The sequence below is a fragment of the Heteronotia binoei genome, chromosome 5 (assembly GCF_032191835.1).
Source record: "Heteronotia binoei isolate CCM8104 ecotype False Entrance Well chromosome 5, APGP_CSIRO_Hbin_v1, whole genome shotgun sequence".
Lineage (NCBI taxonomy): Eukaryota > Metazoa > Chordata > Lepidosauria > Squamata > Gekkonidae > Heteronotia > Heteronotia binoei.
The window spans coordinates 106,470,959-106,483,925 of NC_083227.1; the positions used below are offsets into that span (position 1 = coordinate 106,470,959).

Consider the following 12,967-nt stretch of genomic DNA (forward strand, 5'->3'; position numbering starts at 1 on the left):
TCAATGTCCATTTGTTAAAGCCCATATCCTTGAGATCTTGCATAGTTTGTTGGGAAACTTGGATAACGTATAATTCTGATTTCTCTTTGTTAAAAGAGATTGCAGATATTAAGGAGAAAGAGGATTGATTGATTGATTGATAAAACCTTGCAGGCAGACACCGAGGTTAGAGCTTGGTCTGATCATTCCCCATTGACCTGTTTTATTGTACCGTTTATTCAGCAAACTAGAGAAAGATGGTGGGTGATGAATTTTTCAACACGAAGACATTAGACAGCAAATAGCTAAAAGCATTTCTAATTTTTTTAAAGAAAATTCTCCACAAGACACTACACTACACTTTCAGTATGCTGGGATGCTTTTAAAGCTACCCTCAAAGGACAAGTAATCTCGATCGAAAATGATCGTATTCCAAAGAAGTTGATTTATACTAAACTGAAATACTGGATTAGATCACAGAAATCTTTAAAATAGAATGGAAAGCCAAAGAACAAAGAAATGCTAGACGTATTTATTCCATTAAAGACTCTAAAAACGTGATTCATACTCAATCTCAATCTATTATCCAAAATTTTAGTAAATACTATTCTAAACTTTACTCCTCCTCTTTTCCTGATAAAGGTATAATAAGGAATTATTTGCAAAACTTAAAAGTCATTAAAACAATATCCCAAGATCATAAAGATTTTATGGAATCAGATGTCTCATTAACAGAATTGGAAACAGTACTCAAAGAGCTCAAGAACCAGACTACCCCAGGAAATGATGGTTTTCCATCTGAATTTTCTAAGTTATTTAAAAAAGAGCTCATAGTACCATGGGCAGCCCAATCCAGACATAAGTGGCAGCCGGCCGCTAGTAGACTTCCTGAGGACTTTGGCACACTGGAGCATGGGATGGGGAGAGGCGTAGCTTGCCGTGAGGGAGACAGTTGCCATGGCAATGCCGCTGGCGTAGGCACAAGGGAGGCAGAGGCAGCTGGAGTGGAGGACCAGCCCACCCACCTTCCATCAGCCAGTCCTGGCGCATGTGCCACAGCTCATGACAGTCAGGGATGGGGAGAGGCAGCCCCAGAGAAACTGATAGCCATCCCCAACCCGCCCCCAAACAGAGAACAGAGCCAATGATGGGCAGACCAAGAAAAAAGACAAAGGAGAGACGTTCCACCAACACGGGGAGGGAACAGGAGTGAGGCTGGGCACGTGCACACAAGAAACCTGGCTTGGTGGCGAGGTGGGGGTGGGGGCAAGACAGGCCCGCACAGGACCATGGAGAAGCCATCAATTCCCTCACACCCTCCTGCTGTCGGAGACTCTGCCAATGGCAGGCAGACAAGCAGAAAGTATCAAGTGCAGGAGTTCGCTGTCATGGACAGCGGCTGGAATGTGTGTCTGGGAGTGAGCAGCCCAGCAGCAGACACCCCCCCCCACCCAGAGACCCCATGTTGCCCTGATGCCCCTGCCATGTGCACGGAACACCTCCCCCGGGGGCCACGAAACACAGAGTGCAAGTGCATCAGCCACAGAACTCTGAGTCCACTTCATCAGCCCCATTAGTGCCCTGCATACAAAAGCCCTGTGGGGTCGGGTAGACTGTCAGTCCGGGCAGGCTGAGGGGCTGCACTCCCCTCCCCTGTCCAGCCATATGGGGGGCAGTGTGGTGGCTCATAGACTGTCCCCCCCCCAAAAAAAAAACCCCAAGTCTTCCCACCCTCCCAGGCATTCCCTCAGAGAGGCCACTGACAGAGGAGGGGGTTGCCCAGGGAATGTGCAGCAGATGCCAAGCAGGAGAGACAACAGAGGGTACAGCTCAGACTTTATTTTTCCGGAACAGAGTGCAACAGTCTCCCTGGCGCGCGCTGGGCAGTCTCGCAATGGGTGGGGCTCCATCCCGAGCAGCGGGCAGAAACAGCTGAGGGAGTGGGGGGTGGGTGGAGCGATACACGCTGGAGCCTCTGTGTTGGAGTTCCACAGCAGCAGAGGCGACCTTTGTTTTCGGTTTCAACGAGTGCCTATGGGACACGCCACTATTTTTGCTGCCGTAAAGTTGCGCCTCTCGAGGGGGCGTGTCATGGGCCAAACTGCTCAGGAAGCTGCCTAAGCCTGGCCGCGCTCCCAACTCCACCTCCTCCTCCACCTGAATGCCGCGCTCCGCCTCACTTCCGCCCACACTCGGGCATAGCCCTCAGGTGCCGCTGCCCTCGGGCAGAGTGGCACTTGAGTGGCCCCCCAACGCTGTGGCGGCGTTGGTCGTACGTCGGTGTAAACCCTTCCTGCGGCCACATAGTGGCTCGTCTGCTCCCAAAAGACTTTCCGCCCCCCCTCTCTGGATTGTGCTGTAAGAGAGTTATGTAATGTTATTCTAAGGACAGGAGAGATGCCTTCAAAATGGGCTCAAGCAAATATTATAGTGATTCCCAAACCTAATAAAGATCCTTTATACCTCTTCTTACCATCCAATCTCCCTATTAAACTCAGATGATAATTTTTTTACAAAAATATTAGCTAACAGGCTAAAACAAATTCATCTTCATATATAAATATAGATCAAACAGGTTTCCTCCCTAACCATAGTCTGACACTATCCACAAAACACTTAATATAATTCAATATTGCAAATCACAAAAATACAATTTGTTGATTCTCTCACTTGATACTGAGAAAGCTTTTGACTGTGTTGAGATTCCATACCTTAAGACAGTCTTAGATATGATGGGTTTTGGCCCATTCTTGAAACATGCAATAGAAGCCTTATATAAAAATCCTTCTGCTTCTTTAAAAATTAATGGCCTCTCCTCTTTTCCAATTCAAATCCAAAGAGGGACTAGGCAAGGGTGTCCATTATCCCCTCTGTTATTCATAATGGCACTAAACCTTTAGCCAAGGTCATCAGACAATACTCAAAGATTTCAGGAATTACAATAGGAGACAAGTGTCATAAAGTGGCCATCTATACGGATGATTTAACGGTTTTTCTAACAACTCCCAGACAATCCTTAAAAGCTTTACAACGCTCATCTTCCTCTTTCTCCAATTTTTTTTAACATGAAGTTTTATATGCACTTTTGCTTTTTATATGTAAATGAGACATTTTTAAAAAGCAAATGCAAAATTAGTACTAGTAATACATATAATCTAGGCTGCCAGTTAAAACAGCAGCCTTATTATCAACTATGGCACTTGGTCAATAATCTCGGTTTTATTAGCAAACATTTAATGCATTTAAGATTGATCAACACATGGAAGCTATTTCCATGCACTAATTCCCTTGCTGGATCAGAAATTGCACACACAGACTGGATGCAAACATGAAGGAGCCAATACCTTGCCCATTTTCACTATGAGTTGTAAATGATTTTCTAACATAGGGAAGGAGTGAGACTAAGTGGGCATTAACGTCTCATCAAACTCATGTTCATCCCCCAATGCCAGCATATTATACAACCCAAAAAAAAGACATGATACTCCCACACAGCACCATGAGAGTGAAAAATATCTCCTCCCTCTTCTGCTTGTCTTGTGTCATGCCTGTACACCTATAGCACAAAGTATTATTATATCTGTAATCAATCACAGCCCTCCAGAGCACTATATAAAACCCAGTAAGACCACCCATATCTCAGAAGGCAGCGTTTTATCAGGCTACACTTCTATAGCCTCCTGTTGAACAACTCAGAATATTTACAAAGGACTTCAGTGATGAAAAGTCAGAACAAAGGGCACTTTCACAAAACGGAAGCACGAACAGCTCAAGTAAGACAACAAATATTGATATTGCTAACGCTACTCTGCTTAGAACTCTTATAGATACAGTATCTAAGATACCCCAACTCAGGTCACAAACAGTAAACTACATCATTCCTACAGCAGAGGATGTAAGGACGAACTATCTCACACAGGCAAGCAAATGAGGAGGATCCTGCTTCAAGCATGGACTGTTACAAATATCTCTCACTGTAACATGTACCTACTGTGTATTGGCTCAACAACTCTTCCTTCCTCAACAGGTGCTAGCAGAGTTTCCTATACAAGATGCGCAGGGTATGTATGCACAATGCAGAAATGGAGGCCTGCTTTGGAGATACACTTGCAGAATGTTGGCATGACATTATTCATGTTGTTCACTGTCCTGAGCCCACTAGCAGGAAAGGGCGGAATATAAGTCAACTAACTAACTAACTAACTAACTAAATATAATCCACCATGCAAATAGAAGAAATAGGGAACACAACCAGATTTCTGAGTGACTGCCTCTACAACTGCTGAGCAGAGCCCCCCCCCCAAAAAAACAGAGTTCCAATATGAATCCCTACTAAAAATGTAAAATTTCAAGAAATTTTGAAGCTATAGGGAACACCTCACACACACACACAAACAGAGTTTTTCTCTGGGAGGGGAGGGGGGAAAGAAATTTTCCTATCGAATTGTCCTATCAAATCTTGAACTAATTTAAGATTTTATGAAACATAAAATGTATCATGACATAACATGATTTTCTAACCCCCCCCCCCTGAAAATATACCAAAACTAGCAGAAAAGCCCATTGTAGAAAGAAATACAATGGGCCCTAGAAAAATATTGGGGTGGGGTGGGGTAATGAGTGTCTGTGGGCAGAAAGGAAGGAAGACAAACAAATAGAATGAAAAAAGAGAGACAGAGAAAGAATGAGAGAATGGTAGGAAAAATATGGGGAGAAAGGAGTTCAAGAAAGAAAGATGAAAGGAAGGAAGGTAGACAGAATGAAATAAAAAGACAGAGATACAGCGAAAGAATTAGAGAAAGAACAGAAGGAAGAGGTAAAAAAGAGGGAGAAAGGAGTGAGAGAAAGGAAAATGAAAAGGAAGATAGAATGATAGAAAGACAGAGACAAAGAAAGAATGAGGAAGGAAGGAAGGAAGGAAGGAAGGAAGGAAGGAAGGAAGGAAGGAAGGAAGGAAGGAAGGAAGGAAGGAAGGAAGGAAGGAAGGAAGGAAGGAAGGAAGGAAGGAAGGAAGGAAGGAAGGAAGGAAGGAAGGAGGGAGAATTATGGAAAAGTTGGGGAGAAAAGAGTGAAAGAAATGAAAATGAAAGGAAAGAAAGGAAGGAAGAGAGGAAGACAGACAGACAGACAGCCATTAGAAGCCTCCCTTTCACACCCTACCACTTGCAGGAGGGGGGGGGGAGAAAGGGCGCCAAGGCAAGCCTCTTTTCACTTCCTTCCACTTGAAGGTGGCATAAAAGTGAAAGGGAGTCCATTCCATCTCATGCAACCATAGGACAGAGTGGACTCCATTGTATCTTATTGGCCCATAGGACAGAATGGAGTCCATTCCATCCTATGGGCTTACAGGATACAATGGAGTCCATTCTGTCCAATGGGCTCATAGTATAGAATGGACTCCAATCTGTCCAATGAAGTCCAATCTGTCCTATGGGCTGATAGGATAGAATGTGGTCCATTGTGTCCTATGGGCCCATAGGACAGAATGGAGTCCATTCTATCTTATGAGCCCACTGTAGCCTAATTTGAATAGAAAGAGTGAAGAGTATTTACAGGTGGAAAGGGGGCTTGATACATTGTATATTGTCAGTCTGTTTATCTGCTGCTGTTGAACTGGCCCCTCCCTGCTGTGAATGAACATTCCTTTTGTGTCAGTTGAAGAGAAGTAACCACTACTGTTTTGTCTCATGAACACGTCTCTCACAGTTTACTGTATGCTTCACTGTTTGCTTCTCGGCAGTGTTGTTCGGGGGGGGAGGGGAGGCATCTACAATGGACCCTGAGGAGAGGCAGTAGTGATTAGTAAGGCCCAGGAGAACCTGTCAGCACTGAACTGTCTCCTTCAGAGTTAAGTGGCTATGTGGTGGGGTTCTCGCCTGATGGGCAGTGGGCAGAAAAGAGCAAAATCAGCCAATGGCATACCAGAGACAAAGGCCCTTTTCACACTTACCAGTGGAAGCCGGAAGGGAGTCGGTATTGTGCCGCCTTGCAGTAATCCGAGACAGGGATGGGAGTTTTCAGACACATGTTTTTTTTCCCGATAGGGTTCCGTGATTGAAGCGAGCCATTTCACACTGTTCCGCTCTTATCCCGCTTCCACCAGCGCCAGCTGTTTTCGCCTGCCGGCTCGCGATCTCCAGTTTATTATTTGTTTTGGAACATCGGGCAAAGATCGCTATAGCGCTATAGCGCCATATCACAACAGCAACACCATAGAGATGGCTAGGCTCTATTGAGATAAGTTACCAGGTTTCAGCAGCGGCAATATCTGGCATCTTAATGGAGCCCAGAAATCCCTAGGGTGATGCTGTTGTGTTACGTCACTATAGCGCTATAGCGCTATAGCAATCTTAGCCCGACGTTCCAAAAAAAAAAAAAAGCTGGAGATCGCGCGCGCCAGCGGGCGAAAAAGGGCGCGAAAACTGCTCCCGGGTTAGATAATAATAATAATAATAAATTTTATTTGTACCCCGCCCTCCCCTGCCGAAGCAGGCTCAGGGCGGCTAACAATACGATGACCAATGGTGCACCAAACAATAAAACAGTTACATTAGAAACATTAAATTAAACATTAGTTAACCTTAAAAACCTGTTAAAACAATTAACTAAAACATATTATAACACTATCCTTGACGCTCTTCTAGTTAGTACTGATGGCGGATTTTCTTCGTTGTCGGTATAATTCAGTTATTCATAAAAGCTAATTTAAAAAGGGTGGTCTTGCAGGCCCTGCGGAACTGATCAAGGTTCCGCAGGGCCCGCACCTCCTCTGGGAGTTGGTTCCAGAGATATGGGGCTGCGGCCGAAAAGGCCCGAGAGCGAGTATTCTGTAGTTTAATTTGTCTTGGCCCAGGGGTAGTCAGTCTGTTCTTTCCTACTGACCTCAGTGCTCTCTGGGGTTCATACGGGGAGAGACGGTCCTTCAGGTAGGCTGGTCCTCGGCCATATAGGGCTTTAAAGGTGATAACCAGCACTTTGTACTGGACCCGGTATACAATCGGTAACCAGTGCAGTTCGCGTAGCCCCGGCCGTACATGTTCCCATCTTGGGAGACCGAGCAACAGCCTGGCCGCCGCGTTCTGCACTAGCTGTAACTTCCGGGTCCGGCACAGAGGCAGCCCCATGTAGAGGGCGTTACAGTAGTCCAATCGTGAGGTGACCGTCGCATGGATCACCGTTGCTAGGTCCCGACGCTCCAGGAAAGGGGCCAGCTGCTTTGCCCGCCTCAGATGGAAGAATGCTGACTTAGCAGTGGCTGTTATCTGGGCCTCCATTGATAATGAAGGCTCCAGTAAGACACCCAGACTCTTCACCTGCTGCGCCGCCTTTAGCTGCACACCATCGAAGGTCGGGAGGGATATTTCCCCCCCTGGAGCGCCGCGACCCACACAGAGAACCTCTGTCTTTGCCGGATTCAGCTTCAGCCCACTCAGTCTAAGCCACGTTGCGATAGCCTGTAACGCCCGATCCAGGTCTTCCGGGGGGGAGGCAGGCCGGCCGTCCATTAGCAGATAGAGCTGGGTGTCATCTGCATATTGATGGCAACCCAGCCCAAACCTCCTGGCAATCTGGGCAAGGGGGCGCATATAGATGTTAAATAACATCGGGGAGAGGACTGCTCCCTGAGGCACCCCACAATCTAGTGTGCGCCTCTGGGATCGTTCACCCCCGATCGCCACCCTTTGTCCCCGACCCATGAGGAAAGAGGAGAGCCATTGTAAAGCAGACCCCTTAACCCCAATGTCGGCGAGGCGGTGGATCAGTAACCGATGGTCGACCGTATCAAATGCAGCCGACAGATCTAATAACATCAGCACTGCTACACCGCCTCGATCCAGTTGCCGTTGGAGGTCATCTGCCAAGGCGACCAAGACCGTCTCCGTCCCGTGGCCCGGTCGGAAGCCAGACTGGCACGGGTCTAGGACAGAAGCGTCATCTAGAAATCTCTGTAGCTGCAACGCCACTGCCCTCTCGATGATTTTACCTAAAAATGGTAAATTAGACACCGGTCGATAGTTCGCCAATTCGGCCGGGTCTGCTGTTGATTTTTTCAAGAGGGGGCGGACCAAGGCCTCTTTCAGAGGCGTTGGAAAACGCCCCTCTAGGAGGGATCTATTTATGATGTCCCGTAAAGGACATCTAAGCTCCCTCTGGCAAGATTTAATCAGCCAGGAGGGGCAAGGATGCACCTAAGATGGTAGGTACTGGACATTTCACACAGCATCCCATAGCGATTTCAACCCGGAAGAAGGGGTTGAAAAGTGGAAGAAGCTGCTCTTTGTTAGTAGCGACTCAGGCATGCCTCACTACCGGGACAGCCGCGGGACTGTGTGAAAAGGTGAGAGTATTCCGGTAGCAGCCAGTTACTGAATCGGGTCTGTCTGAAATGCCAGCAGAAACCCGTTACTGATCAGTAACTGACCAGCTGGCATACCGGAATACTTAGGCTGTGTGAAAAAGATCAAAGTGTGAGCGAATCCTGCGTAGCCCACATCCAACCAATGAAAACCCTCAGATCTGCCACCATGGTAGGACTTTTATTTGATGATGATGATTATGATAATGCTACCTCAGCACATGTCTTTTTTCCCCTTCTATCTGGCTAGAAAGAACTCAGTTCTCATTTAAACATACAGAATTTTCCTCTGAAACTTTGGTGCAGTTTCTGCCTCACCAGCTTCTGGTCTCTTTTCCTTGCAGCAGGGTAGGGAAATAAGCTACTTGGGTACATATATCACAATGTTTTGAGGGGAAAGTGAAAATATCAATCACATGGGCAGAGACAGATAAAAAACAACAACAGAAGGCATGCAACAGCTGAAAGCTCCCGTTATGAAAATTAGATGAAGAAATGCATCTTTGATATTAGAACTGTATATGTCTAAAGCATAGACATATACAGTTCTTATATGGCTACCTCATCCCTAACTAATGAAGGTTTTTTTGATCAGAGGTCTAATAACTACATCCTTCAAAGGCCAAGGGAGAGTCCCCTCAATCATACAGGAATTGGTTTTCACTAATGGATTCAATACCTTTTTCTAACAAGATTTTAAATGAACATGGTCCAGAGCACAAGTGGTGGCCCTCACACTTTCAAAGACCCTGTCAGCTTCCACAGGCAACAGCAATCAGAAACTCCATAATAAAGGGTCAAGCAGATGCTTCTGACACCTCAAGTACTGGAAGTGCCCTCGACCTCCAAGTCAGAACAGATGAGAGAAATTTTGTCAGCAAAGAACCTTGCAAAAACATTACAGCTGTGGTTCAAATTTTCATTGCCTGCACAGCCAGGGTTAGGTGTTATCAAATCACACTACTCTGAACTTCTGAGCAGGATGAGAGTCTGCTGACACAATGGTGACAGAGAAAAAACTCAATTCAGGTGGGTAGCTGTGTTGGCCTGAAGCAGCAGAACAAATTTTCCTCTGCATGTAGAAATGGAGCAGATGCAGCTGTAGCGTAAAGCATGGCTATATATTATGAGATCATTAGATATGTTTAGGATGTTAGCTGGAGGCATGTAGGTATGTTTGTTGGTCAGTGGTTTCCAGTATAAGATGGTGTTTATGCATCCATTGTGTATTTTTACAGTAATGTCCAGAAAATGTATTTCTTGCATAGATTGGTTCATTGTCAGGTTGATGATGGAGTAAAAGTTGTTGAATGCCTGCTGGAATATGTCCAGGACTTCTTTCTCATGTGTCCAGACAATAAAAATGGCACCAATGTATTACAGGTATAAGAGAGGTATGAGTGGGTAGTAGTTCCAAGTCAGCCAAAAAGATGTTAGCATACTGTGGGGCCAAGCAGGTTCCCATGGGTGTACTACTGATCTGAAAGAATAAGTTGCCGTCAAAATGGAAGTGGTTATGGGTGAGAACAAAATAGCAGTTTAGTGGCGAAGTCAGGTGTGGTGTTGTCAGAAATCATATGCCTTATGGCTTGTAATCCATCTTGATGTGTGATAGGTAGGTAGGTAGGTAGGTAATTTTATTTATATCCCGCCCTCCCCGCCGGAGCAGGCTCAGGGCGGCTAACAACATCATTCAGTTATACAAAAAACAAAGTTACATTTAACATTAAAATTCTGATAAATTTAAAATTAATTAATTATTTAATAATAAAAGTGCTAATGCTGCTTGTTCTTTTTTATGATGGCGGTAATCATTAGCAACTACTTTCTTCGTCAGTGAAAGCCAGTCGAAAGAGGAAAGTTTTGCATGTTGATCTAAAGAAATTCCACATCCTTGGTGGCTAAAGTAGTATTCTCTGGAAGGTTGTTCAAAGAGTGTATTTTCCTCAGAACATCTATGGTGTCACAAATATAACTAGGAGGAGCACTGATGGCACAGGGTTCCAGAACAGAGTTCATATATCCAGATACCCCCATGATTATAGCACCTATGCCTGAGACAATGGGGTATCCCAGGTTGCTGGGCTTGTGTATTTTGGGTACAAGATAAAAGGTACCTGGTTGGGGTTCCTGTGGGGTGTCTGAAAGGATTTGTCCCTGAATGTGTAGGGGTAATTCGTTTATAATCTTTAGTTCTTTTTTGTATTCATGTATGGGATCAATCTCCCCAGCCAGACTGCAGAAACAAAAAACCCTCACCTAACCTGGCTGATCTGGCTCTAAGCTCCTTTCTAGATCATTGTTATCTTGGTTTCTGCCCTTCAGTGTAGTCCCCAAGGCTGCCCTTCCAAAAGAACCAGGTGGACAGGAAAGTCCACATTAAAGTCCACATGAAAGAAATTATTCCTCTGTGGTGTCACAGGTTGACAATATTGTTGGAGGAGTTCCTATTAATAAGATTAGCAGCCTTCAGATTAGACAGTTTTGTTGTTGTTGCAAATTTTGCCAAACAGGTTAATTCCGTGTAGAAATGTCCAGTTCAGAGAGTTTCTCCTTAATCAGCTTCTGCTTGGAGTACAGGACATTGTACTCTTTGAGTAGTTTATTAGAGAATGGGAGACAGATTTTCTGCATAGTTTGTAGGATAAAGTGGATTGTAGAGAATTCTTAATTCTCAGTCACTTACGTATAATGTCCAAGTGTCTGCATTTTGTAAGAAAGGAAATAACAGTCTGTATCAGCACAAGTTCCTTTGCAAGGTTGATGGAGTTCCATTCCATCCAGCTTAATGTGGTGCCTTTCTGAAGACAGATTCAGGTGGATAGCCAAGTTGATCAGAAGAAAGAATGTCTTCTTTGCTGCCATCACCACCACCTCATAGGCCTGTAAATGACCTTTATGATATGGTCCATCTATTCACCCCAAGTCTTCCACTGATGTTGTTCTAGTCATCCTCCAGTACACTTGATGTCACTCAGCTCCCAATAAAACATGGACCTGGGGGCCTCTCAGAGCATGAAAGAGAATGTCAAGTAACAACTCTTGTTTATGGCCCTAGTCAGTCCATAATTCATGCAGCTGTTTAAAGGCTGAGCTATCTGCAACCATTAGCCTCAATGCTGGCACGGGGTGGGAGAGGAGGAAGAAGGTTTTCAATGAATGCCCCAGACTTGGAAGAGGATGAGTGCTTCATACTACATAACTACATAAGCCACTTCACCCTCCTTTGCTGTAGAAGCAACACTACTGAGTGCAGGCGGTAGACATGCATGCCATGCTGTAGCGTTAGCTTTCTTGCTTCTTCCAACTGCCACAGTGACTGCTCTCATGCAGGCTGGCCATCCCTTCACTGCTGGGTCTAACTATATGACACCAGTGTCCCTTTGCTGGTATTGGATATTGCTGGATTCTGACTGGAACTGTGCCTGGCTTGACTGCTATTTTCACTGGACTCCCAGGGTGTGGACTCCAAGCTTTTTTTTTTTTTAATCAATATGCCACAAAGGATTTTTGAATACTTTTTGTAGTTAATTGCAAAGCTGAATAAATGTGAAGGTAGTTATTAAGTAGATAATCTTTCCTCACCTTTATATTGGGCTTCTTCAATGAAATTCCTCTGTACCATCCTGAAATACAAGAATAATCAAAATAAGTAGTAGATTCAGGCCCTTTTCTTGTTTACTGCTGCTAGAAAGGTGTTCCAGCCTGTAATTTTTCTTGTTTACTGCTGCTAGAAAGGAGTTCCAGCCTATAATTTTTGTGGCTGGCTACCTTCCTGTATGAATTTCAGTGTTCAAAGAGAAGTTCTAAAATAACTATTAAGACATACACATAGGAAAAATAAATTGCCACAGACAAAGTCAGACAGAGCATATTGCAGTCCTTTCTGCTGGGGATCAGTGGCAGGCTGCAGTCAATTCAATAATGCCTGAAATGTAGGTTCTTTTGAAAGGAGCAGGCAAACTCCTTTCATGCTAATAGACTATGGAGGGATCCAGGCAATGGACCGCAATACAGACAAAAGCTCTGGTTGAAATAGATATTCCTAACTGACTATATGTTTCTGCCTCATTTTCTTCCAGTCATGTACCCAGCATTCCCCATAATTTACCCATACTGCCTTACAAAAAGAAAAAGAAAAATTCTACCCTCCCACCCAAAAAGTCTTCATTCAATTCAGAATGATATGTGCGAGTTAAGAACACATACAAAATAAACATGTGCAATTCATTCTTCCCGTTCCTTCAGTTTCTGTTTGTGAAATTTCCTGGACAACCTCCATTCAGAAACAGAGGTAACTTACACATAAGTAGTTTGCACTGTTTAGATATTACTGGGAAGCAGGTTTTCCCCCAACATGCAAATCAGATGCTTGTTTTCTTTTTCATACGATTAGTTTAATAAACTCACAATAAACTTGTCTTATCAAGATCAGTGAGATGGAGGGGAGGACACTGATTAGATAAAGGATTATTTCTGCCAGAAGAATTTTTCTTCTTCAGCAATTCCTCCCTTCCAGTACAGACAACAATTTCACAGCCAAGGTGTTCTGGAGGGTCCTCAGAAGGGTGAAAAATCAGAAAAAATTCTCCTCTCTCCCTTTCACTGGCAGAAATCATTTATGCCAAAAGA

The 12,967-nt window shown here is 44.6% G+C and overlaps 1 protein-coding gene across 11 annotated transcripts in view; it reads right to left on the bottom strand.

The window, feature by feature from the left end:
- Positions 1 to 12,967, bottom strand: part of DOCK3 (dedicator of cytokinesis 3) — a 340,630-nt gene that overhangs the window by 292,946 nt on the left and 34,717 nt on the right. For all 11 annotated transcript variants that reach the window (XM_060240011.1, XM_060240010.1, XM_060240016.1 and 8 more), the window contains exon 3: positions 11,921 to 11,961. In XM_060240011.1, coding sequence (XP_060095994.1) covers positions 11,921 to 11,961 — 41 coding nt within the window. The remainder of the gene's footprint in view (positions 1 to 11,920; positions 11,962 to 12,967) is intronic.